The sequence below is a fragment of the Drosophila virilis genome, unplaced genomic scaffold (assembly GCF_030788295.1).
Source record: "Drosophila virilis strain 15010-1051.87 unplaced genomic scaffold, Dvir_AGI_RSII-ME tig00001625, whole genome shotgun sequence".
NCBI classification, from domain to species: domain Eukaryota; kingdom Metazoa; phylum Arthropoda; class Insecta; order Diptera; family Drosophilidae; genus Drosophila; species Drosophila virilis.
In genome coordinates, this window is record NW_027212850.1 from 242,411 (window position 1) to 270,185 (window position 27,775).

At 36.0% G+C, this 27,775-nt stretch overlaps 1 protein-coding gene across 5 annotated transcripts in view; it reads left to right on the forward strand.

The window, feature by feature from the left end:
- The window catches only part of chico (insulin receptor substrate 1 chico), a 98,403-nt gene that overhangs the window by 38,215 nt on the left and 32,413 nt on the right, over nt 1-27,775 (forward strand). For all 5 annotated transcript variants that reach the window (XR_011417317.1, XM_002060048.4, XM_032433307.2 and 2 more), the window contains 2 exons: nt 17,366-17,497; nt 26,415-26,602. Coding sequence is in view for 4 of the 5 variants with exons in the window: in XM_002060048.4 (XP_002060084.2) it covers nt 17,366-17,497; nt 26,415-26,602 (320 nt within the window). In the remaining variant the exon portion in view is untranslated. The remainder of the gene's footprint in view (nt 1-17,365; nt 17,498-26,414; nt 26,603-27,775) is intronic.

The following is a 27,775-nucleotide window of genomic DNA, read 5'->3' on the forward strand; positions in this document are numbered from 1 at the left end:
TTAGTTTCCTGTAGTCTATAACCATGCGATATTTCTTTTGCCCGGAGGCATCTAATTTTTTCGGAACAATCCACACAGGTGAATTGTACGGGGATCGGGAGGGTCGGATGATTCCGTCCTCTAAAAGTTCTTTGATTTGGCTGTGTACTTCGTCTTTTAAAGACATTGGGAATTGGTAAAATTTTGAATATATGGGGGAGTCGTTTTTTGTTCGAATCTCTGTTCTGACGTTGGTTGTGTATGTCAGTTTTTCGTCCGGATTGGCAAATAGGTGTGGGTGCATTTTAACTAGTTGATTAAGGCTATTTTTTTGTTTGTTTTCATATGTTCTGTCCGTGGTATTACCGTGTTGACCCCCTCTATTTTTTTCTGCTTAATGGGTATGCAAATGGTGTTCTTGATTATTAGTAGATTCTTGCTGCTTTGTATCACAGCATCTAGTTACTTTAGACTATCGTTACCTAATATGGCGTCAAATGATTTTAGGGTGGGTAAGAGAAAGAATTTTATTTTTATATCGTTTCTATTAAAAAGATTAGCGAACTTGTGGTGTGTAATTTTAATGCTTCCGCCGACTGTGACGGCTTCAAAGGGTTTTTCGTTTGGAATAGGCTCGGACACGAATTTTGGTTGGACGTAATTTCGGTTTGATCCTGTATCTATTAGTATTTTGAGTAATTTTCCGCTCCCCATCTTACATTCTATGTAAGGAAGAGAGGAGCTCTTTATCCTAAAAAATTAATGTCTGAGTGTTTGTATTGGGTATTTTGTCCGTCATCTGTTTCTTCAATTTGTTGGGCGTATTCGTTTAATGGCTGTTCGTATTCAGTCTGCTGTTCGTAATTTAGCATTGATTGTACGTATTCCTCCATAGTCACATAGTTGTCGTTGTTTTCTGTCTCCGTCTGTTCTTCTCCTGTTTGTATGTTGAAATTTCTTTGTTTTTTGTCCGTGGCGTTTGTTGGTGGTGGAGGTCTTTTCCCTACTTCAAAATTGGGTCTGTTCATGAAGTTTATCATCTTCGTGCGGATGCTTTGGTCCACGTCCATTGGCTCAGGACGTGGTTGGGGTTTTGGTGCAGAAGGTCTATTGGGTATGTATACCTGTTGTGGTTGTGTCTGGTAGGTTCGTTGGTTGGGATATTGTGGAATCGGTCCATTATTGTTGTAAGTCGGTGGTCCATGGTTTGTAATTTCTGTCTTTGTCTGTTCATGTAAGCAACGAACCGAAGAAAGTATTTCCGTCCCTGTAGAGCATACATTTTATTGGACAGCAGTAATAGTCCAGTCGATTTAGACAAGTCTATCTGTCTATCCATCCCTGACCGACGGATTTAGATATGATATTTGGATAGCTTGTTCGCCTAGTGCCCAAACAGTGCCAGTTTATTTCAAATAATCAATTAGTAGCTTTTTTCTGGATTTTTTTCTTTTTATAGATAATTATAACTAGAAAAACGTAAGCATATCTGCTACCCATATCCAGGTCGCTACATTAATAGTACAGATTGTTAATAGACAAAATAAATTATTGATTATTTAATTTACCATTAAATTTATAACAAATTTAAAGTGTTGATAGTGTATTATCGAATAAATTTAGTATAATCTTGAGATCATCCTGAGTCTATTCTGATTGCATTGCGCGGTGACGCAATTTTAAACATATAATGAATAAATAGAATACTAGATAGTATTTGCCCTGTCCAATTTTACATTTCGTGGAAAATTTAAATTTACTAGCACTATCCTGATCTTGAGTCTCAAATTTTACCTTACATACATTTTTTAAAATGAGTTTGAATTTCATTAAATAAAGAGCCACGAATTAGGTTGAATGTTTTTCTTGTTGCTAAATCTCTATATATAAAACTGTTTCCCCTGACTGATTGACTGATTGGTGATCAACGCACAGCCCAAACCGTAGGAGCTAGGAAGCTGAAATTTTCACTGTAGTTACCTTATGTGATGAACTACAGTGAAAATTAAGACGCGGTTTCGCGAAATTCCACCCGCAAGTATGGAAAAATCGCGAAAAACGTTTGAAACTTTTTTGTTTACCATTTTGGCCTCGAACTCAATTTCAAAGTTTTAGCGATTTGGGAAATTTCACTCGAAACAGTGGTAAAATGACGGCAAACGTTTGTATGAGAGTAGTTTGTTTACTGTCCGCTCAGTTTCAAAATCATTTTCAAAGCTATTCGAGAACATTGATATATAACATAAGTGTTACAGGGCAGGTCGGGCTATACCCGCTAGAATATAAAATATCATTGATACAACTTAACAATTTTTCACCTTCATCGCAGATGATAACAGCAGTAAAATTTCAGCTTCCTAGGTTTTACGGTTCAGGCATTGTGTTAATCAGCATCAGACAGGACAAACAGTTTTATATTTAGAGATGTACTTACACCCCATCAGATACAAAGGTTCTTGTTTAACAATTTATAAAGTTTCTTGAAATCTTGCACTTTGTTTTCATAAAACTTTCTTGTTTTTTTTTTTACATACATCCGGCTTTTGATTAAAACTGAGCAGGGTATGGTCAAAACGTTTTTCAGAAGGAATAAAAGGATTATTTTTTTAACCTAGCAAATGCTTTGAGACTTGGCGGCAAGTGGATATAGGAAAAAAATGTTTATTTTTACAATAAAATAATGTTTTGTTGGATTTTCTATATACTGTTATTTTAAATTATAAAGTAATCTTTTGAACAGACTAAAGGCACGTGTCATTTCTATGTTCTATTAATATTATTGATTTCTTTCGGTAGTAAACTTCTTTTGATGACTATTATTCTTCGACATTGTATTGATACTATATTGTAAATTGTTTTGTTTTGTAATTTATTTTTTATGCTGCATCCCACCTACCTCCCAATCGACCTAATGTAATGTTTTTTGTAATTAACTTATGGATAATTATAACACTTAATCATGAGGAGTCTGGAACAAAAACATGAATGGCTTCTGTACAGATGCAATTCCATCTTTATGAATCATATCACCCGTCTTTGTTCCAGGTGTCCACCAAGATCATTAACTTCATTATCGGTACTTTTGGAGCGTTTGACCAGTTTGCCGTCAAGTGTGTATGAAATAACTTGGGCTTAGATTTAAAACGAGAATGAAAGATTATATTATAAAATATTACAGGGCCGTATTTTTATACGCAAATTTTTTTATAATTATTTGTTATTAACATAAAAGTCAAAAACATAATAGCCAAAACCAAATGTGACATGTTTTACTCCAAAACGTTAGTGTATGTTTTTAAATAATAATCTTATTTTTGAATTTTGGAATTCTTCGAAATGTGAAAACTTTTCGTTCAGTTGACTCATATATAGTATTAGCACTTAGTATGGCAGCTAAATACTTCAATTCTTAACTAAAGTAATTTTTCCTAGTCTTTTCGAGTGTTTTTGAAAATATTTTAGCAGATGATGGTACGGACTTTATTGATGCGTCAGTCTCCACTATAAGCTCCAGGTTCTTGGTGTAAAATAGGGGAGACGCTACTATTCCCGCGACTCGATTTTGTATATTGTCTCTGTTTACGAACTTGGGAGCGATGAAAGCGATGCGGTCGAAGGTCACAATGGGTACCGACTACATCCATATCTGGATGGAACAACCTTTGGTTGTTAACTATTATAAAACCAACGTCGACCTTCGTGATCGGGTCCAGGTGGATCGGTTGAGATTTGCAGTGGGCAACGCCACCCGTATCGACCGCTATCTCTCAGAAGGTTGCAGTAGATGTTGGAATGCAGTTTATGACCGCGACTACCTCAGATTTGCACTCGGCCACGATGTTGTTAGGTAGCTGCAGCATTCTGCCATTGTACGTCTTTGGAAAAATGATGACTCTTTTTTAGAAAAACCTCATCTTAGGGTATATACCTATAATGTGTATTACATCGTTTCATTGTAAGACCTTAATAGTAGCTACTTCTATATTGCTAGTGAAAGCGGCTTCTATGGACTAATCAACCCATACTGCTCTCAGAGAAACACCTCTCAATCTATCATCGGAATATAGTCAGAGTGGGAATAGTCGGTTATACGGGTGAACTAGAGCGAAGAAGGGAAGCAACGCGAAGAATAACTTAAAAAAGTAGAGTATAATTTGTATCTGTATTGTTAAATCCTAACAAATATTGCATAAATGAATTATAAACTAAACCACAGAGGCTTTTTCCTTGCGAACCACCTTCCCCTTAAACAGGACGGATGTCTCCGAATCGGCTTCTACCTTTGCTTCGACGCATAAAGGAGTCAACTTATTGAAAAATCTTTTATTGGTCTTGACCAAGACTTTCTCACAGAGTTCGAACATCCTGTTTCGTATGATCTGATTTAATCTAGTTCGTTGGGCCATTTGGGATTTTTACACTCTTATTGTCTGCCGTGCTGTAAGTTAATTCCAAAGTTTATTAAACGATGAAAAAAATATAATTTTTAGGGAAGCAAGACTTCCTTTATTTGATGTTAATTTGCAACTGAATAAACTTAAATCAATTCTAGCCCTAGTAACCTATGGCTTAGCGGCAGCGGCGTTGGCAGCGGCGTCGCTGCTGATGTTGTTGGCCCGTTGGGCAATTCTTCTTGGAATTTTCGGCGGTTGCCAGTCGGCGCGTGGAGGAAATGGCACAGACACCAAGTCAGCATTTTGCTGCACTTCTTATGAGGTGTTGCAATGCTTCTTATTGGGACTGTATGAATTTATTTGTTATTTATTTGTTGCGATCATCAGAAGAAAGGTATGTTGTTGAACCTGAGGTTGTTGGCATCTGTATTTTGTATTTGGATATGTGCTGGTTCTTTTTTGGGTCTCTTTTGTTCTTTGTTCAGTTGCAGTATTATATTTTTCTTATTTTTCTTCATTACGTGTAATACACAGGTAAGAGGATGGCAACTGTGAACAGAGTTATGAAACCGACTCTATTTGCTATAGAATGCGTCTGAAGTTTTTGCATGTTTTTTATGTTGTTGATGTGCAATTCTTCTAATGCTTCCAGAGAAAGAATCTTTATTCTTTCGTTTTCTATTGGGGTTATTTGTATTGTGGGATTTCCTGGGGTCATGACGGTGACCTCTAGGTTGCTGAACTCTTGTTTGTTGATGAATAAGGTTTCGTTCCAGAAGTTAATCATGTAGGTGCCTCTCACGCGTTTCTTCTCTTCTTGCCATCTAATAGTGCCGTTGAAGTCGTTCACTAGTATAAGTCCCTCGTCGATTTCCTCGATCTCCGGGATATGATCTGCATTGCAAAAGCCACAGAGCGCTTGCTCTCCGCTAACTAACTTAGGTATACAATTATTATTGTTCAAGTTTACAATTTTTGATTTGTTACAAATTTTAATATTATGGTATCGTTTACAATTGTTGTTTATGCCATAGATTGTTTTATTAAAATGAAACAGTTCGTTAAATTCTAAATTTATTATATTGTTGTTTTTCACTACTGGCTTTATTATAGTATTTTTGCATTCTATTTCTTCTAAATTTGGAATTTTTACAATATAAAACAGAGTGGTTCCATTATGCAACATGGATACATCTGCGAATTCTAGCATTTCTTCAATATTTAAAGGTGGAATGTTGCTTTTATTAAAGTTATCGTTTACTATCTCTATTTCTTTTTCGCCAAGTAGGAATGTATTTATTAAATTCAATTTCGCCCATTGTATGGCGTACTTAATATTAATTATTTCTTCTTTTATGAGCCTAATTTGCTTTTGTAAGCTAATAGCTATCTCATCACTTATGAGAGATTCCTTTCTTATGCTATTGGTTAAATCGTTTGAGATTTTCGTGAGTTTATTAATTCGATCTTCTAATTGCCTGTTTATGATAAGCTGTTTATTGTCGTTTTCTATAAGTTTGTTTATGTTGTCAGTAAGCATTATTAAGTCGTCATTGTCCGGGCTGACGGCTACATACTTCCAAGCTGTGCCTATAATGTTGATCGTTCTAGTCTTTCGTTTATGGAAAAGTGATATTGTGTCGAAAGTGACAATAGCTTGCGTTGTTTCGTGACGTAAAGTGTGGTATAAAGTATTGGTTGTTAAGTCTTTTTCGGTGTAAAAAAGGAGATTATCTAATGCGTTTTTAATCTGTTCTAGCTCTATGACTTGTACGATTCGTGTTGTCGATGTCTGTAGTTTCCCTATTCCTTTTAGAATTGTAATTGTTTGTGCGTCTGTGTAGTTCAAAATTTCCAAGTGTCCTTCTGTTTCTTTTATTGTCATCATTAATAGTAATCTGTAATTTTTATGTATTTTTTATATTGCTTTTATGTATTATTTTGTCAGTTGTTGTTAGTACGGTTGTGTTTCTATTTTCTTTAACTATTTCCTTTTTGTATCTGGGTGATAGTTTGGTACCTAATCTGGTATTGACTTTGACGAATATTTCTTGACCAGGTATGTAAGTTCGTATGTCGTTACGTTTTTTGTTATGATTCTGCATGTCAGTCGATTGTTTCTGTTTGAGTCTGTCAATGTTCGCCTTCCTAGCTTTTTCGTATTGGTCTGGGTCCGTAGTCACGTTTCTGCCGAAGAATATGTCTAATGGTCTCTTGTTAGTTGTCGAGTGTATAGTGTAGTTTTAGTCGTATATTGATTTGTTAAGTAGTTCTTCGAATGTTCTGTATTCCTGTTTTCTTTTGTTGCATCTCATTATGTCTGATAGTGTTGAATGAAATCGTTCTACCTGACCGTTCACTGCGCTTTTGTAGGGTGGTGTTTTGTAAACTTCTATATTTAATTGGTCCTGCATCATGAAAGTGATTGAGGCTGAATTAAGGGATTTTTCGTTATCTATTACAACTACTTTAGGTACGCCAAAATAAAAAAGGATTTCATGAAGTGGTTTTTTAATGTCTTCTATTGCCCTAGATTTGATAATTCGTCCCTGAGCTAATTTCGAGAATTTGTCTACTGCTGTTAGTACTAAGTTATTTTCTGTCGTGTATATGTCGATGTGGATTGTATGTCCTGGGTATTCGGGGATTGGTGTTTCTTTGAGTTTTGGGTTAGTGGGATGCCTATCGTATTTTTCTTCTTTACAAACCTGACACTGTTTGACTAATTCTGTTATTCGTTGCTTCATTTTTGGGAAATAGAATCTTTCGGACAATTGCATTTTGTTTTCTAGTGCGTTGCGATGGGCTCTGTTGTGTGTAACCAATATCTTCTCATCTTGTTCTGTTTCATTTGTTAAATCTTTTACTTGAGACTGTGTGAATCTAATCTTGAAGTTCCTATAATGTTGGGGATATATCTGCTGAATTTGGTTCATTATTTCTTCTGAAGTTATTATTCCGTTGATTACGGATGGGTTTAGATGAGCTTTCAGTATTTGCGTAAGGTCGTGTTCTGAGAAATTTGGTCGAGTAATTGTATGCCTGTGGAATGTTGGGAATGGGATATGGAATTCGTAATTTGTTTCGTTGGCTCTACTGAGAAATATCTGGTTTTTGAATACGTTAATTGGAGCTTCTATGCTCGGAACTAAATTGTGGCTTGAACTGTCTGCACTGTGCTGGGTGGAGGCTACTGATCCAATATTATTGATCCCAGGGATACGTGATAGCGCATCGGCTACAATGTTATCCCTACCTGGCTTATAGAGGAGTTCGTAATCAAACTCTTCTAACGAAGGATGTCGTCAAGAGCTCTCTGGAAAATTGAGGGCGCATTTGAGACCGAATGGGAGTCGTGTAAACTCGTATTTTCCGTTGTTAACGGAGAAGGCCGTTTTTTCTATGTCTGACTCCTTAAGGGGTATTTGATGAAAGCCACTTTTCAAATCTAAGACAGAGAAAACTTTGTTATTGCCTAGCTGTGCTAGTACCTCGTTGATTTCGGGTATAGGGTATTTGTCTGCGGTAGTTTCTTTATTTAGTTTCCTGTAGTCTATAATCATGCGATATTTCTTTTGCCCGGAGGCATCTAATTTTTTCGGAACAATCCACACAGGTGAATTGTACGGGGATCGGGAGGGTCGGATGATTCCGTCCTCTAAAAGTTCTTTGATTTGGCTGTGTACTTCGTCTTTTAAAGACATTGGAAATTGGTAAAATTTTGAATATATGGGGGAGTCGTTTTTTGTTCGAATCTCTGCTCTGACGTTGGTTGTGTATGTCAGTTTTTCGTCCGGATTGGCAAATAGGTGTGGGTGCATTTTAACTAGTTGATTAAGGCTATTTTTTTGTTTGTTTGTCATATGTTCTGTCCGTGGTATTACCGTGTTGACCGCCTCTATTTTTTTCTGCTTAATGGGTATGCAAATGTTGTTCTTGATCATTAGTAGATTCTTGCTGCTTTGTATCACAGCATCTAGTTCCTTTAGACTATCGTTACCTAATATGGCGTCAAATGATTTTAGGGTGGGTAAGAGAAAGAATTTTATTTTTATATCGTTTCTATTAAAAAGATTAGCGAACTTGTGGTGTGTAATTTTAATGCTTCCGCCGACTGTGACGGCTTCAAAGGGTTTTTCGTTTGGAATAGGCTCGGACACGAATTTTGGTTGGACGTAATTTCGGTTTGATCCTGTATCTATTAGTATTTTGAGTAATTTTCCGCTCCCCATCTTACATTCTATGTAAGGAAGAGAGGAGCTCTTTATCCTAAAAAATTAATGTCTGAGTGTTCGTATTGGGTATTTTGTCCGTCATCTGTTTCTTCAATTTGTTGGTTCGTATTCAGTCTGCTGTTCGTAATTTAGCATTGATTGTACGTAGTCCTCCATAGTCACATAGTTGTCGTTGTTTTCTGTCTCCGTCTGTTCTTCTCCTGTTTGTATGTTGAAATTTCTTTGTTTTTTGTCCGTGGCGTTTGTTGGTGGTGGAGGTCTTTTCCCTACTTCAAAATTGGGTCTGTTCATGTAGTTTATCATCTTCGTGCGGATGCTTTGGTCCACGTCCATTGGCTCAGGACGTGGTTGGGGTTTTGGTGCAGAAGGTCTATTGGGTATGTATACCTGTTGTGGTTGTGTCTGGTAGGTTCGTTGGTTGGGATATTGTGGAATCGGTCCATTATTGTTGTAAGTCGGTGGTCCATGGTTTGTATTGGTTGGCCAAGGTGTATGGATCAGGAGTTGGGGCCTGAAGCTAATGGGTGGTGGCCTAAAAGTTTGGGCGGAAGAAGGCTGAGCTGTTCGAGGTGGCAGTGTAGGTGGTGGTATATTTTTATTTGGGTTTCTGGCATGTGTCTGTTGATTTCTATTCAAAGCCATGTTAGTGCGATAGCTTTGATTCTCTAGTTTTAAACAATAGTGAAGGGCTGAAGGTAGATCTGCTGGCTCCTTTATTCCAAGAATCCGTGGTAAATCTCCCTTCAAACCTCTAATGAAGGTATCTAATGCTTTATCTCGGTATATTTTTGTCATAAGGGTTTCGGATTCCCTATTTAATTCCATGCAGCCTACTTTATTTAATATCAGCGACAAGTGGTTGTAAACGACCTGGTAAAATTCTTCTACTGTTTGGTTGTTACCTTGCACTAACATTGTCATCTGATATTCTAATGTTCCCAGATCTCTTTTGTCTGCGTAGTGCAGCGTGAGACATTTGGAGATAGCGCTCCAATTTAGGGGAACATTATACGACTCGAGGGCCGTGTCGGCATTGCCAGTGATTTTGTTTCTCACTGTATGCAATATGCCAAAGTATTTTGGCGAACCTGCCTCAGCTGCATAGGCTGAGAGTATACGATCTACACTCTTCTTCCATGAGCTAAATTCTGCTGGATTCCCGGAGAATTCTCTGAGGCTTTTAACTATGTCCGGAACTCTGTCTAAGTCATTCAAATTGTGGTTGCCAGTTATTGTTTGGTCGTCTACGTCACTAAACTCCCTAGAGGGGTTGACTAACTGCTTTACCAATGTCGGCAGTTGTTGTGCCAAAATCTGGCTAACCGTCGCTGCTATTATCTGTTCTGCGTTATTCGCCATGACTCTATTTTGTATATGTTCGTTTTGTCTGTCGATATGTCGTTGTTGCTGTCTGTTCGAGTTATGTCCGCCTACCTGTGGTTGATCTGATACTATTGGGGGCCTAACTAAATTGCTTTCATTAGCCATAAACGAGATATATTACTTATATTGTATATTTTAAGATATTTTCGACGTATATTTAAATCTAGTGTTAATTTTTTACTCTATATTTTACTTAAATTTTGGATCGTTTTGTTTTCTTTTTAAAACCAGTGGCTGGTTTCTTCCTTCTACTTTGGAGGGTCCCTTGGGAGTCGCAAAGTTGGAAATAATTTATACTACGTTCGTAGTCTTTATATTTGTTTATCGTTTTACACTTTTTTATCTTGCTTATCGTTCTACAATATTTAGTATTTATTATTCTTATAATTCTATTTCACTTTTGTGTTAGTTGTTCGTTTGTTTTTTTTTTTGTTTCACTTAATTTCTAACTTACAGTACTATTCCTGATGTGGCAATCTCCCCTGCCGGTCCGGATTTCATCCTTTTTGAAGCCTTTGGGTATCTACTGGGGATCCTGCGACCAGTCTTTGTTGAGAGTATCCTGCGGGCGGGCCTTACAAGATGCGTTGTCCACCGATGGGCAAAATTGAACAATTAAGTTCCAATTGCCTTTCGCGAATTTAACCAATCGTTGAATTTAATCGACGAGAGTTGCACTGGTTTTATTTTCGCGTATAACCGACTAACGCGTACGTAGAAGCGTTTTGTTCTGTTGTAACACGAGCCGGTCCCTGCTCGGGCGCCAGTTAATTCCAAAGTTTATTAAACGATGAAAAAAATATAATTTTTAGGGAAGCAAGACTTCCTTTATTTGATGTTAATTTGCAACTGAATAAACTTAAATCAATTCTAGCCCTAGTAACCTGTGGCTTAGCGGCAGCGGCGTTGGCAGCGGCGTCGCTGCAGATGTTGTTGGCCCGTTGGGCAATTCTTCTTGGAATTTTCGGCGGTTGCCAGTCGGCGCGTGGAGGAAATGGCACAGACACCAAGTCAGCATTTTGCTGCACTTCTTATGAGGTGTTGCAATGCTTCTTATTGGGACTGTATGAATTTATTTGTTGTTAACTTGTATATTATTCTAATTGGTCTCTTGTTAGTGACACTGTGCACAGAACCGTTATATAACGCGGTGGCTCGGAGGACAGGCTCCACTACGTCACGACGACCGCTGTTCATTCTTGTTTCTTGCTTTTTCGCCTTATGGACTATGGAAGCGTTCCAATTGGCCATTTTATATGCTGTAAATGGAGGGTGAATTGCTGATGGGAACAGGAGATTGATTTTATGGTCTCTGAATTAAGTGACGGTTCGTTGTCGGCTTATTTTTGACTTGCAATTAAAGCAGATATTCGATTTTTACTGCCACGTGAGTGCGGGACGCTATCGGTAGGCACTTGTTTAACTTGTCTACACAAGTAAAGAAGAAGTCCTTATACGTCAGGTATATGTCGACGTGTAACATTTCTCCGCTATACGACGAAATTAGTGTCTCGCTTAGTTCCTTTCATTTTGGGTGTTGGTCGTATTGCCTTTGCGCAAACCTGATAGTCTAAGACCATTTCGTTTACTAATTTTTTCTCGACTTCGTGGTAATATTGAAGAAATGTAAGATTCTCTTGTGTCAACGTAACGAGCTCTTGCTCGCTGACGTGAATTGGCCGCTTGTCGCCTTATGTGAAATCTTCTGAGAATAGCGTCGAAATTCAACGCTGTTTTAAAGGAAGCAAGTACCGCGTCTACGTGGCCTCTGATCTTGCATATTAAAATGATCATTGCTGGTAATGGCGAGGCTGCCATTTAAGGGCTTAAAGGTTTCATAGGCGGCGGTGGCTACTGACGCAATGATACGTTTCTTGTAAACCCACAAATTCAGGCAGGCATGTGATCGCGTCTAAGGGCTTAACATTTGATGTCCTCTATGATCTGAACTTCTTCATAATCATCCACCTTATGCGCGTGTTTCTAAGTTAACCTGTTAACTCGGAAATCTGTTGCTTAAACTCTTGTCTCTGGTTATTACTTGCGCAACTAAGGCGCTAGAGACTGCACTCTGTATCATGAGCTGTTCTACGTTCATATTATTTTGACTTGGTTAAAGCCCTATTTTCTGATCATTAATATAATTAATTTATTATTCGTACGGCTGATCCAACCACTTACATAATTTTTTATTGGTAGTTTCTTATTATATTTTTCCCGCAGACAGATCGACATCGCCTTGGCTTCTGATGTCCTCAGTTCGTTGAGTTCTTTATTTAAACGGGAATCGCCAGTTTTATGTTTATGTTTGAGTTGGGCGCCAATTATGTTGATTTCACTCGGTTCTGGTGTTGGCCAAAGGCGCAGCAGATGATGACGGGAGTCAACGACTGATTTCTCCTTAGTAGGTTTTGGCCGACGGACGCAACAATAAGACGATAAGGGACTCGGTTTTATGTATATATTGGGCACGACCGGCCGATATTAATGCCACTTAAGAACTAAATACAAAAGTGATCTTAAGAATAAGCCCTAGCTGAGAGTTCCCGAAAGCGCTGTTGCCGCCGGTCAGCTTGCGTCTCGTGAATGGCATCAGGTTACCATAAGCGCTCTGCTGTCGCTGATCGCCACAATGCTGACGGTTTTTTACGTCTTAAATGCTACCGCTGCGTGGTCGTTGACACCGTGGATGGGGTCAGCAGCTTACTTGTATATTCTTGATAAAGTTAATATTCTCCTGTACCATACGCAGGCGAAATTTATCGTTTTTTGTTAATATCCTATTGTTCTCTTTCCAAAACAATCATAAATATTTATGTAAACACTTGTATTTTCAGCATAACTACAAAATAAGACAAATTTGGTTTTAATGTTTTGTAGCACATAGACGCAGTCAATCGTGCTGTAATATTCTAATAATAGAAGCAAACAGTTTCAAAGAAAATGTAGTTATTTTCCGCCTGACGAGTTGTGAAAAAATCATTGCCAATACACAAGTAAATCTCATATAAATATTTATTCCATAAAATTTACTTACTATCGCAAGATGGATTGTAAATAAAATATAACTCTGAAAAAAAATCCTAAGGACAAGAAACCAAATGAGGCTTATATTAATAAAGATAAAATGGTCAATATCATTAATATTGGTTGCCGAATCTCAAAGAAAAAAGTTCAAAACATATCGATTTAAATGTATAACGTTTTGACCCAAACAGCTTGTAAGACTATACGGTACTAAGATAACAAATACAAAAGATTTGATAAACATATTAAATCAGCGACCGGATTACCTTAAATTAATGTCCCGGTAGAATGGATCAATAGAAGTTTTAGACCAATGATTTTAAAACTAGAGCCGAAAAATAAAAAAAAATTGATTTAATTTTATATATATAGTTACAGAATCTTTAAATATAAAACCATTCGTCTTGAATGACCGACTGTCTGACTGACTTATTGACTGACTAATTGGTGATCAACGCATTGCCCAAACCGTAAGAACGGGATTTCGGGTAATTCCAACCACATGTGTGGAAAAATCGTGGAAAATATTTGTTTGCAACTTTTTGTATTACAATCCTTTCAGGGGTGTTTTACACTTTTCGAAAATTGCATTCCTTCTTGGCGGAAACGGGGATCAAAGATCTGGTGGATGACGTTTCGCGATCAAATCAATTTCTAAGGATCTATGAAAAAAAAATCTTTTGAGGGGTATTTCACATTTTTCGCAAAATCAAAGCTTCCTCGCTATCGTGTAGGAAATAAGTTCCTCTGCCTATTACCCTCGGCATCGTGAATTCATAATTCAAATGCCAATCTTTCACAATTTCCAAACATAATCAGCAGCATAATAAAAATATAACTACGCTGTTACTCATAGGCCATTTACATTTTTGAGAGTGCGTATTCTTGATGTGTTTTGGTGGATTCCAATAAATGTTGTTGGGCCAATTAAACAACAACCAAAATCGGATATAATATTTTTAGAGTAAACTACACCCGGCCAAGTCTACCATACATAAGCAAAAAGAAAACTTTGATGCATCAGCTCTATTTTTGAAAGAATTCTGCTAGGTTTACTTGTTAACTTCCATACACGTTTGTTCTTAAGCTTTTTTCACGAAACTTGTCATTCATAAGCATTAAGCATTAGGCGAAAAACCGCCACCTCCTAGAAAATAATAGCTCCACAAACTGCGAATTCAAACTGAATATTGAAGAGTAATTCCATAAACTAAGCAAAAGTTCTAGGCAAACACACTGCATCAACTGTTTAAAGTTGATATTAAATGTATTTAGGTAGTCTGTGCTTCAACTAAAATTTTTAAATCTTAACTAGTTTGAGTGGAATGTAATAACATTCCAAAGAGATTCGACTCTTACGACTCTGGTCAAGTAGTCCAGTACGACCCGTGCAAGACTCTGGTCCGTCCTATGCTTGGGTCTAGCTCATGAAAGAATTGAATCAGTACATAAAATATTGTTATTTGTTTATTTATTGTATTATTCCAAGAGCCGGTGACCCATTATCAAAAATTCAGTTCAGTGTAATATTTATTTATAAATTAATTATGGACGCATTCTACCTTACTGACCAGGCAAATAAACAGCGGTATCTTATCTTCCTTGTATTAAATTATCTCTTAAAATATTTAGCAGATGATAGTCTTAGTCCGTATTCGCGTTAGTATATATATAGCATATATTTAGCATATAATATTTTATCTTAAACTGGCATATAGCTGCCAGGGGGCTAGGGACAAAGCACTATGAGCATTATGAAAAGGTTGGTTCTGCAAGGGTATTAGATCTTTGGCGTGCCGAAGATAGCCCTTCTTTCTCGTTTTTGTAAATATCAAAAAATACCAGAACTCAGGTTTCGATCGATAGTTCCTATGGGACCTTTTTTTAAAGTGTTATCAATACAGTTTTAAAGCAAAGCTCTTATAGCATAGTAACATTCATAAACTTTGGGTGACAAGAAATATTTCGGACAGATTTTTTACACTTTTCAAGGAATTATATTTTAGTTAAAAGTGAAGTGATAGCAATATTATCCGCCATTAATAATAATGTATACTGCCCTATTTAGATATCTCACATGCCGCCGATACGAAGGCTGTTGCGCTATCGAATCGCGTTCAACTATAAATAATTAATAGCCTCTGTCCACTGAACACATTTCTGACACATTTCTGAAAATGTCACATTTTCGACATATGTGTGAAATACCCTGTGCGGTTCCCCATATGAAAACATATTTTACACATCTTTCAAAAAAGGCACATTTTTCAGAAATGTGTAAATTCGCCCCGAACATTTCGTGCTTTTTGCGATGATTAATCGAGATTTCTATCGATGTTGTGAAAAATGGTAAAGTATTGTAAACATAAACAGCTGATATATCAAAGAAGGCAAGCGGCAAATAATAAATAAATAAGAAATTTAAAATTAGAGTAATCCCACAGATTTTAGAATTTAAACATGGCGAAATCTCGAAAAGAGTACCTAAAATTAAACCCTTACTTCGAGAGCGCAATTTTTAAGTTTTGGAAGAAAAACTTTACGGCGCCTATCTAAATTAAAGAAAATCGGTCAGCTGTTTGTTGAAGAAGCGGTACTTTTGCCACTCACATGTTACCGACAACCGGTGGAACACCAATATGTGAAATTTGAAAATGTGACATTTCTTAAACCAGTGGACAGAGGCTATGAGCTGATTTTATTTCTTAATTGGCTTTTTTATACCCTGAACCCATTGAAAATGAGTAACAAGGGTACTGAACCCATTGAAAATGGGTAAAAAGTGTATATTGTATTTATTCAAAATGCAAATGGATGTAACAGGGAGAAGGAAGCATCTTCGACCCCATAAAGTATATAAATTCTTGATCAGCATCAATAGCCAAGTCGATCTAGCCATGTCCGTCTGTCTGTCTGTCCGGATGTATGAACGCAGAACCTATAAGAGCTAGAGACTTGAAATTTTAGATTTAGGTCCTCTTAGTGCATGCGCAGACCGAGTTTGCTTCCGATAATCGATAACTTACTCCATCATGTTTTTTGAGCAAATTGGGTAAATAATAAGAGGTAGAGACACCACACATGATATGTTGCTTCTAAAATATTATGTATATGTCAAGTATCTTTCATATTATATCTTTCGCAACCTCCCCGCTATCGCCACAGAGCTATAAATCAAGTTAATAACCCAATTTCTATTGCCAACCAATTTAAGCTACAATTTAAATGTAATTGACTTTAAATTGTTCTGTGTTCATGTACACATACATTCATGCGCGTCTGCTTTGCATTCTAACAGCAAGGTAATTGCTACATTTTTCTGTAATGTTATTTTGGCTCCTTTTTTATCATAATTTCTTAATTATTGGTGGGGCTGCTGAGTAGAGGCATAGCAAGTGGTGCGGTTTGTCGCGAGTTCGAGCCCTACCGAGGAAAGTATTTTTATTATTTTGCTGGTGTGGCTGTTGAGTAAAGTCGACAGCAAGAAATGCGGTCAGTTACGAGTTCAGGCCCTGCCAAGGTAACTGTTTTTTTTTTTTTAATATTTTTGGCGATGGAATAAGAGAGTTCAGGGTATTCACTAGTCGGGAGCTCCCGACTACAATCTCTTACTTGTTATTTGATTACAAATGCCTTACAAATGCAAGCGAATCCGAATTTTTACGTGCCAATTGCAACAGAACGACAAGTGATTTAAAATTAATAACTTTGAATAATGCCGATGTATACTAAGTGCACGAAGCGAACGAAATTTTCTTACTCGATGCGCAGCGTCGTGGCTTTAGCAAAAGGTAATGGTAGTACAGTTAATGATTGTAATAGCAAAGACCGTCAGATCAAAGTAAACAATGATTAGATAGAAAGCAGTTTTCTCACAGATCAACGTTATAAATAAGAGGCAGTTTTGGCTGCGTAACCACAGAAAGGGCTTAATTGCTTAAATGCTCGGCGCAGCGTTTGCTCAGCAACTCTTTGAACTCCATATTCGTATTTTTATTCATTTCACGTTTAACTTTGAAAGGTTATATAGCTAGAGTTAAAGTTATTTCTTTTCATTTACTTAACGCTTCTCTCTTTCCCTAATATGGCTGCCATGAGCAGTTATCGTCAACCTAAATATTAGGTAACCATGTTTTTAACAATCTTGTAATTCTTTAAATTGTTCTCAGTAATTTCTGTCTCGACGGGCAGCATCACGGGCATTTATTAGAAATCAATAGATACGTATTGAAATTCTTAACTACTATCATTATTCCCAAATATAAGATATGTAAATCAATCATCATATAACGCATTTTTTTAAAACCTAAAGATGAAAGATGGCATGTTATTGTATGTATGTTTCAGATGTGGACACGCTTCCCCACAAAACATTTTTTATATGGAACTAGGCCGACAGAGTGTGTTGGGTTCCGGTGAACTATGGATGGAAACAGAAGATTCCGCAATTGCTAAACATATGCACGATATGATATTAAGGTAAAACAACAAATTTCTACGGGGTGCCTTAGAACTAACTCTACACAATACACTACACAATACACAATACACAATACACAATACACAATACACAATACAGAATACAGAATACAGAATACAGAATACAGAATACAGAATACAGAATACAGAATACAGAATACAGAATACACAATACACAATACACAATACACAATACACAATACACAATACACAATACACAATACACAATACACAATACACAATACACAATACACAATACAGAATACAGAATACACAATACACAATACACAATACACAATACACAATACAACATACACAATACACAATACACAATACACAATACACAATACACAATACACAATACACATTAGACAATAGACAATAGACAATAGACAATAGACAATAGACAATAGACAATAGACAATAGACAATAGACAATAGACAATAGACAATAGACAATAGACAATAGACAATAGACAATAGACAATAGACAATAGACAATAGACAATAGACAATAGACAATAGACAATAGACAATAGACAATAGACAATAGACAATAGACAATAGACAATAGACAATAGACAATAGACAATAGACAATAGACAATAGACAATAGACAATAGACAATAGACATAGACAATAGACAATAGACAATAGACAATAGACAATAGACAATAGACAATAGACAATAGACAATAGACAATAGACAATAGACAATAGACAATAGACAATAGACAATAGACAATAGACAATAGACAATAGACAATAGACAATAGACAATAGACAATAGACAATAGACAATAGACAATAGACAATACATAGACAATAGACAATAGTCAATAGTCAATAGACAATAGTCAATAGACAATAGTCAATAGACAATAGCCAATAGACAATAGACAATAGACAATAGACAATAGACAATAGACAATAGACAATACAATAGACAATAGACAATAGACAATAGACAATAGACAATAGACAATAGACAATAGACAATAGACAATAGACAATAGACAATAGACAATAGACAATAGACAATAGACAATAGACAATAGACAATAGACAATAGACAATAGACAATAGACAATAGACAATAGACAATAGACAATAGACAATAGACAATAGACAATAGACAATAGACAATAGACAATAGACAATAGACAATAGACAATAGACAATAGACAATAGACAATAGACAATAGACAATAGACAATAGACAATAGACAATAGACAATAGACAATAGACAATAGACAATAGACAATAGACAATAGACAATAGACAATAGACAATAGACAATAGACAATAGACAATAGACAATAGACAATAGACAATAGACAATAGACAATAGACAATAGACAATAGACAATAGACAATAGACAATAGACAATAGACAATAGACAATAGACAATAGACAATAGACAATAGACAATAGACAATAGACAATAGACAATAGACAATAGACAATAGACAATAGACAATAGACAATAGACAATAGACAATAGACAATAGACAATAGACAATAGACAATAGACAATAGACAATAGACAATAGACAATAGACAATAGACAATAGACAATAGACAATAGACAATAGACAATAGACAATAGACAATAGACAATAGACAATAGACAATAGACAATAGACAATAGACAATAGACAATAGACAATAGACAATAGACAATAGACAATAGACAATAGACAATAGACAATAGACAATAGACAATAGACAATAGACAATAGACAATAGACAATAGACAATAGACAATAGACAATAGACAATAGACAATAGACAATAGACAATAGACAATAGACAATAGACAATAGACAATAGACAATAGACAATAGACAATAGACAATAGACAATAGACAATAGACAATAGACAATAGACAATAGACAATAGACAATAGACAATAGACAATAGACAATAGACAATAGACAATAGACAATAGACAATAGACAATAGACAATAGACAATAGACAATAGACAATAGACAATAGACAATAGACAATAGACAATAGACAATAGACAATAGACAATAGACAATAGACAATAGACAATAGACAATAGACAATAGACAATAGACAATAGACAATAGACAATAGACAATAGACAATAGACAATAGACAATAGACAATAGACAATAGACAATAGACAATAGACAATAGACAATAGACAATAGACAATAGACAATAGACAATAGACAATAGACACTAGACACTAGACACTAGACACTAGACACTAGACAATACACATTATACACTAGACACTAGACACTAGACACTAGACACTAGACACTAGACAATAGACAATAGACAATAGACAATAGACAATAGACAATAGACAATAGACAATAGACAATAGACAATAGACAATAGACAATAGACAATAGACAATAGACAATAGACAATAGACAATAGACAATAGACAATAGACAATAGACAATAGACAATAGACAATAGACAATAGACAATAGACAATAGACAATAGACAATAGACAATAGACAATAGACAATAGACAATAGACATTAGACAATAGACAATAGACAATAGACAATAGACAATAGACAATAGACAATAGACAATAGACAATAGACACTAAACACTAAACAATAAACACTATACACACTATACACACTATACACACTATACACACTATACACACTATACACACTATACACACTATACACACTATACACACTATACACACTATACACACTATACACACTATACACACTATACACATAATACACATAATACACATAATACACATAATACACATAATACACATAATACACATAATACACATAATACACATACACATAATACACATAATACACATAATACACATAATACACATAATACACATAATACACATAATACACATAATACACAATACACACAATACACATAATACACATAATACACATAATACACATAATACACATAATACACATAATACACATTATACACTTTACAACAGCATTGACCACATAATTAATTTTTAGTTTTTTATAGAAAACATAGAGGTTGAGAGACCATATTCGCCATATTTTCGTACATTTTTACACTAATTAAAAGTAAATAGATAAAACCGCTATAACTTATTCTATTACAATGCATATCATCACTAACTTTACACGTAATATTATTAGTATTATTATTAATTATTAGTATCAAAATGAAAATTTTGTGCAAAAATGGGATATAACTTAGCATATTTAGATTACAATACTTAAAATAATGAAAAAAAAAAAATTATTTGCAAATCTTTATTACCTGAACCCATTGAAAATGGCTAAATAGGGTATTTGTGTATTTGTGAAAGTGCATTAAACAGGCAGAAGGAAGCGTCTCCGCTAAGGTATATATATTATTGATCAGCATCAACAGCCGAGTCAATCTAGTCATGTCCGCCTGTCTGTCCGTCCGACCATTATTATTTAATTATTTGTTTATTAATGGTCGACAAAACGAGTGTCTTCCTCATTATTCAAAAGATTGTACAATAGAATTATATGCTAAAAGCCTAGTTAAAGGATACAATTTTCTAAATAGCATCACCGACCGATGGAGGTGTTTTATTTGCCAGTCCGGCCAGCTGTGCCGCTTTTCACAGCTAATTTTGTCAGTGACGCTATTAGAGCCTACATCTAAGCAGAAGGTTGTAAGTAGGAAAAAACTGATCTCAAGTGAAATTAAAAATAATCTTAATTTGCTATATTAATAAAGAAAATACAATAAATAGGAAAAAAGAAATTAAGAAAATTGTTAATAAAGTAAAGCAATGTAAGTTAGATAAAGAGTGTTAAGTAGATAGGACAAAGAGAAAAGTAATGGGAAATCTCCGACCCGGTGGGGGAAAATTTTTCAGCCTGTCCGGCTAGCTATGCCCCTGCTCATAGCTGGGAATGGTCAGCGACTTCCCGAAGGTATCCTGAAAGCAGCGATTTTATTAGGGGTAGAGACAGTTCGGTAGAGAAAACGTGATGCAAACTATTATAATTTTTACATAGCACGCGAAAAGGATTTTGCATAGCGTAATCTGTTGTGCACGTAGATAGTAATAAGGGGCGATAATTTCTGGTTGGTCTAGCCGGAACAGAGAATTGAAGACGCCCTAGCAGAAAAGGAGAATCTATGTCGCCAATAATCAACTTATGTAGAAGGACAACACCGAGAATTGTCCTACGGTTGATTAACGACGGAAGGTTGAGAAGAAGCAGTCTGCTGGAGTAAGACGGCAACCGAAGATTAGGGTCCCAATTTAAACCTCGTAAGGCAAAAAGCAGAAATTGCTTCTGAACAGATTCAATACGATCCGGGCTGTTGATATACTGCGGAGACCAGATGCAAGAGTAGTATTCAAGGATAGGGCGAACAAGAGAGATGTAACAATGGTATCTATATGAAGATTGAAACAGAGTTTAAAAACAAACATAACGGCTAGATCCTTAACTGTTAGTATACGTTGCAAAGGGATATTGTCGATTGTATAACTGACAAGATAAGGTGTAGTACGATTAAATGTCATAAACATACACTTTGAAGATGCAATTGATTGGCCGAACACCAAAGTTGCATAGCGTTCAAATCGTCTTGTAGACGAGAATGATGTAGGGGGTTAGTGTATGATAGAAAAAGTTTGACATCGTCCGCATACATGAGTACACGGGCATGTGATATAACAGAGGGAAGATCATTTATAAAAAGAGTAAAGAGTAAAGGTCCAAGATGACTACCTTGAGGAACACCAGAAGTAACGTGAACCTTTTTAGAGGTAGTCAACCTCTGTATTACTCTTTGGGTCCTACCTTTTAAATAAGAATTAATCCAAAGTAAAAGGGACAGAGGGAAACCTATTCGGTCAAGTTTAAAAAGTAAAATGTCATGGTGCACAGAGTCAAACGCCTTACTGAAGTCAGTGTAAATGACATCAGTTTGCATTTTCGAAAGGAAAGCATCATTTACCAAGGAAGTAAACTCAAGCAGATTGGTCGTAGTTGACCGATTCTTTACGAATCCATGTTGAACAGGGGAAACAACTGATTTGCAGAAATGCTGCAAATTCGAAGTGATTATATCTTCAAATAATTTAGGAATAGCAGACAGTTTTGCAATGCCCCTGTAATTTTGTATATCAGACTTCCCACCTTTCTTGTGAAGAGGAATGATATAAGATTCTTTCCAAAGAGATGGAAAGACAGAAGTTTCAAGGGATAGATTAAAAAGCTTTAGCAATGGATAAAAAAGGGAAGAACTACACTCCTTGAGTAGACAACTAGGAATATTGTCCGGCCCAGGAGAGTAAGAAGATTTTAAAGAGTTTATAGCTAATAGGAGAGAGGAGTGTGAAATAATGGGGGGAGGTATAGAACTAGCGGAAGAAATAGTATAAGGGTAAGAATTAGTATTAAGACAGACTGAAGAGTAAGTTGATTGGAAAAAATTAGCAAAGAGGTTAGCAGAATCAGTGTCATTGCTAGCTTTATCCATCCCAAGAAAAAAAGAAGATGGCAAACTTGAAGATTTGCGCTACAAGTTTACAAAATTATAAAACTGTCTCGGATTTCGGGCGAATTGCCTTTTACAACGAATTAGATAATTCTCATAGCATTGAGAATTAAGAAGAAAGAAGTTCGACTTGGCTATGGAATATTTAGCCAAGTCTGTACACGAACCAGACTTTTTAAACTTTTTAAAATATTTGGATCTTACATTTTTTAGATGTGATAATCTGGGAGTAAACCAGGGTGGTTTTGAATAAGTAGTCGAAGGAATTGACTTAGGAATACACACATCTAAGAGGGAGTTTAGGGTGATATAAAGAAAATTAATGGCTGTATTCATATCAACTGAGTCATATAAGAAAGACCAATCGGTTGAATAAATAACCCGATTCAGCAAAGAATAATTTCCTTTGCGAAAGCAATAGCGGGGCTTATTGGCTGATGAGCACGAAATGAAAGGATTACAATTTAGCATTGCAATCTCTAAAGTTGGATGATAGACATCCTCAGGAAGAGATAAAGAAGGGGACCTAGACACATTAGAAATAAGGTAGTCGGTAACAAATTCAAGGTCAAGTGTTCTATTCATATGATTAGAAATTGAATTGATTTGAAACAACGAAAAATCAAGCATGGAATCTATAAAATCGTGCTGTGCTGAGGGCACTAGATAATTTTCTGCAGTGAATAATGACCAAGAGATGTTCGGCAAATTAAAATCACCCAACACCATTAATAGGTCATTATCCCGCACGTGTGAAGAAACTTCTTTAATACAAGTAATATGATTCATATAAACTTGAATATCAGAAGAAGGTGGGACATAAGAGCATGTTACATAGATATTCCGTGTAGGAAAAGACACCTTAACTGAGACAATCTCAGCGTCAGTAGGCGTACTCAAACAGAGTAGTTCAGACTGGAGATTGGCTTTAACGGCAATTAACACTCCACCACCTGGAGTCGGCCGATCATTTCTAAACAAAATAAAGTTACTCGGTAATATCTCAAAATCAGATATGGTTGAGTTTAACCATGTTTCTGAAAATGCTATTATGTCCGAATCAAAGGAAGTGCTGGCAATGAAAAGATTTTTAAGCTTTGAAGTGAGACCTCTGACATTCTGATAATGAATAAAGATTTGGTCAGAAGATGAAGCTAGTTTTTTGGGACAGAAATGGTACCCTATATTGAAGGGACTGGAAGGGTGACAGGCTGGTTACGCTTTTTAGGCTTGAACTCATGAACAATCATGTGTGGTGGCCAAAATTTGGGATCACAAATGATTGGGAACATATCATGTGAAACATATATTTTGAATGATGATATTTCACGAGGGGTGAAGAAATTAAATTTAGTTATTGACACGCTAGCAGAAGATTTGCTAGCAATATAGGCTGCCAATGACTCAGAAGTGGTGTCCGACGAGAGTCGAGACACAAAAACTTGTCTACGAGGGGCAACTACCGTTAAAGTAGGCGCTGATGGGGCTGTAGGTAATACAGGAGTTGGAGGAGCTAACGAGGCACAATGATTGTTTTTAACAATCTGGGCAAGATTGCGCGCAGGTCTACCTTTGCGGCCAGGAGCTGACGGGGCTGAGGTAGTTTGATTAATTGGGACGGAATCAGGTACGGGCTCTACTGGGTCTAGTACAGGGCTTGAAACCGGGGTAATTGGACAGACGCTTGGAGTAGGCGATAAAGACAACATTGGCGATACCTCCAAGTTGCTAGGAAGAGACAAGAAAGTCGTAGGTGTCTGAACAGACGTAGAGGGCAATTGCAAAAGTTGAGGCTCCAACCGGCGATTGGTTGGGGACTCAAATTTATATTTGCCAAGCAACTCGAAACTCGAGTCAAAATTACTCGCGAGCTGCTTAGCCACATTATTTAATTTTAAGAATTGACTTCTCACAGAATTATACATTCTGGAGAAATCAATTTGCTTGTCGATGCATTCTGGGCACGACCAACGCAAGCCACCGCAGCCCTTCTTGGCAATAGCAGCGATCTTGTCGCAATCACGCCCAGTGAGACCTGCACATTTAGCATGCATCATATTCTCACACAGCCAGCAATTAACAAATTGCGGCAGTGCAGAATCGTCAGCCTGCTTGAACGTGCACGGTTTCTTACAGCACGACATAATTATTAAATGCGCAAGCAACTTGCGAGAGCGCAGAGCAAAACGAAACGAAAACGGTGCACAAGATAGAGCAAGTAAACACTCAAAAAACAATTATTCGTACACAAACAAATTGTTTGGTGCGAAAAGCAATAGAAAGAAATTTGCGAGAGCTCGATGCACAAGCAGAAAGTATGCAGCGAACACACGCACAAACAAGTGTATGCACAGGGGAGCACCAAGGCAAAAGACTCAAAACAGCCAATAACAACAAACACGGAACTGACGCCGCGTTTTATAAAATGCAATAATTAACAGACACGCTGCACAACAGATAACACTTATAAACGAAGGATTTTAGAAGCTAGAGACTGAAATTGTAGCTGGATGGCCTTCTGGTGCCTGCGCAAATCAAGTTTGTTTCTGATTATGAATAACTTACTCCGTTTCCAAGCAATCGATAAAAAAAAAAAAACGATATCAATATCCTGTTATTTGAACATATTAGGTAAATAATAAGAGCTAGAGTTACCAAACTTAATATGTTGCTTCTAGAATATTCTATATATGTTAAGTCTCTTTCATTTTATACCTATCGCCACCTTCCCGCTACCACCACAGAACTAGAAGTTAAGTTAATGTCCCAACGTGTATTGCCTAGCAATTTAAGCCACAATTTAAATGCAATTGAGTTTTTGAGATTACACAAATATTGTTTGCGGCAGCTAGCGCAAATTCCCATAATTTCTGTATACATGTACTTACACACATTCATGTGTGTCTGCTTCGAATTCAATTGCGATTGTATTGTTTTTTGTAAAGCACTGGCCCAAAGACTAACAAAAAAATAAAACCTGAAATGACAACTTGTAGACAAATAAATCCCATTGTTACTAATCTTTTTAAAATTAACTTGTATGAATTATTACTTCAATCATTTCAATCATAAGCTTAAGCTTAATAGATACCGGTTTACCTCAGTAAACTTCACGAATACAAATTTGGCAAAGGTGGTGTTCAGGCCAGAAACCTAAGAAAATCATTTTTGGATTTACTTATAAAAAGACGAAAAGTCAATCCGTTGGCTTTATACTTTAAGAGCGAAAGCCTCACCAGAATTTTTGTTTCGCATTCAAATGTATGGTCGTTACTTATTTTAGTATGTATATTGTATATAGTCAATACAGTGTATCAATCTAAATGTTTTATGTGAAATACAAACAAGCCAAGCAGTCCTTAAAAAATGCTAATTCTCAAAATTTTTAATTTACTTTTAGCGCAATGTCAGCTAAGTCTGAGTCGAATATGAATTTGTTAAATGTATACAAAGGACAGTCAGATTTAAGCAGTGAGCCGATGAGGAAACGTTCGTCATCAGCAAATGAAGCATCAAAGCCTATTAACGTTTTACAGAAACGACAAAATCAAACTGAAATAAGAAACAGTTTTTCTCCACAGTATAACAGTAAGTAAAATATTATTTTCTTCATATTATTTTATTTGATAATAATTTTGTCATGAAATGTGCAACGCATAGAAGTCAAGCCAAGTTTATACGCCCTTGATGCTCGTCAATTATGATGGGCGGACACGTACGTTTCATCATTAAACGTTGGTTCGAAAAGAAGGTTTTTGCATGGAAAACGTTGTTAATCAACTTATATGTCTTAAACCCTTTGAAAATTTGTAAAAAGGGTATAATATTTTTGGTCATATGAATGTAACAGGAACTTAATGTTTTGAACGTAGGTCATACTAGTGCTCGCGTAGTACGAGTTAGTGTTCGAAAATCGATGGAAATCGAAATCGATATCGAAATCTCTCCTTTAGGCAAATTTCTAAAGCCGTAACTGCTTAGCCGTAACTGCTTAAGTTACTAATTTGAAATGTAGCTTATATAATATATAGTTATATATACAGGTCATGTGTCTTTCATTTCGTAGGTATAAATCAATTAAGTTAATCGATTGGACGCAATAGTTAAAGCCACAATTTTAATGGTACTTATAATTCTTTTGTACAATATATTGTAATCTTAAGAAACACGCAGAAATCATTATAGCGGTAGCTAGCACAAAGCATACACACAAGAAGATTTGCAATACCCATTGTATGGCACGCTGTTTTGTGTTTCTGTGCTGCTATTTTTATTTCGCTAATAGCGAATTCTCGGTATAGATGCGAGGTAAGGTAAGGCGATGTAAAGTAGTCTGGTCGGTTGAAAGACCATGGAGTTCGACTCCGGGACAGGGAACTGAGTTTATAATAAACTTTGTCTAATGTTAAAGAAAAAAACTGCACGGTGCTTAGGGTAGTTGGACAGTCCCAACTACAAAAATAATAAATATTAAATATTTATCGGAAATAAGTTTTATATTTTGACATATAGGCCTGTTTCAAGCATTTCGCGTTAAGTCTTATCTTATCGTATATAGGGGTTATGATCATTTCTACAACTATTACTAATAATAAAATACAAAAATACAAAAATAAAACGTGAATATTAATAAAAATGAATGGGTTTTACCAAAAAAAAAAAAGTAACAATAAAAATGTTTCTTTAATTTGCTTCATTTCTTATACCCTGAACCCATTGAAAATGGGTAAAATGGGTATAATATATTTGTGCAAATATATG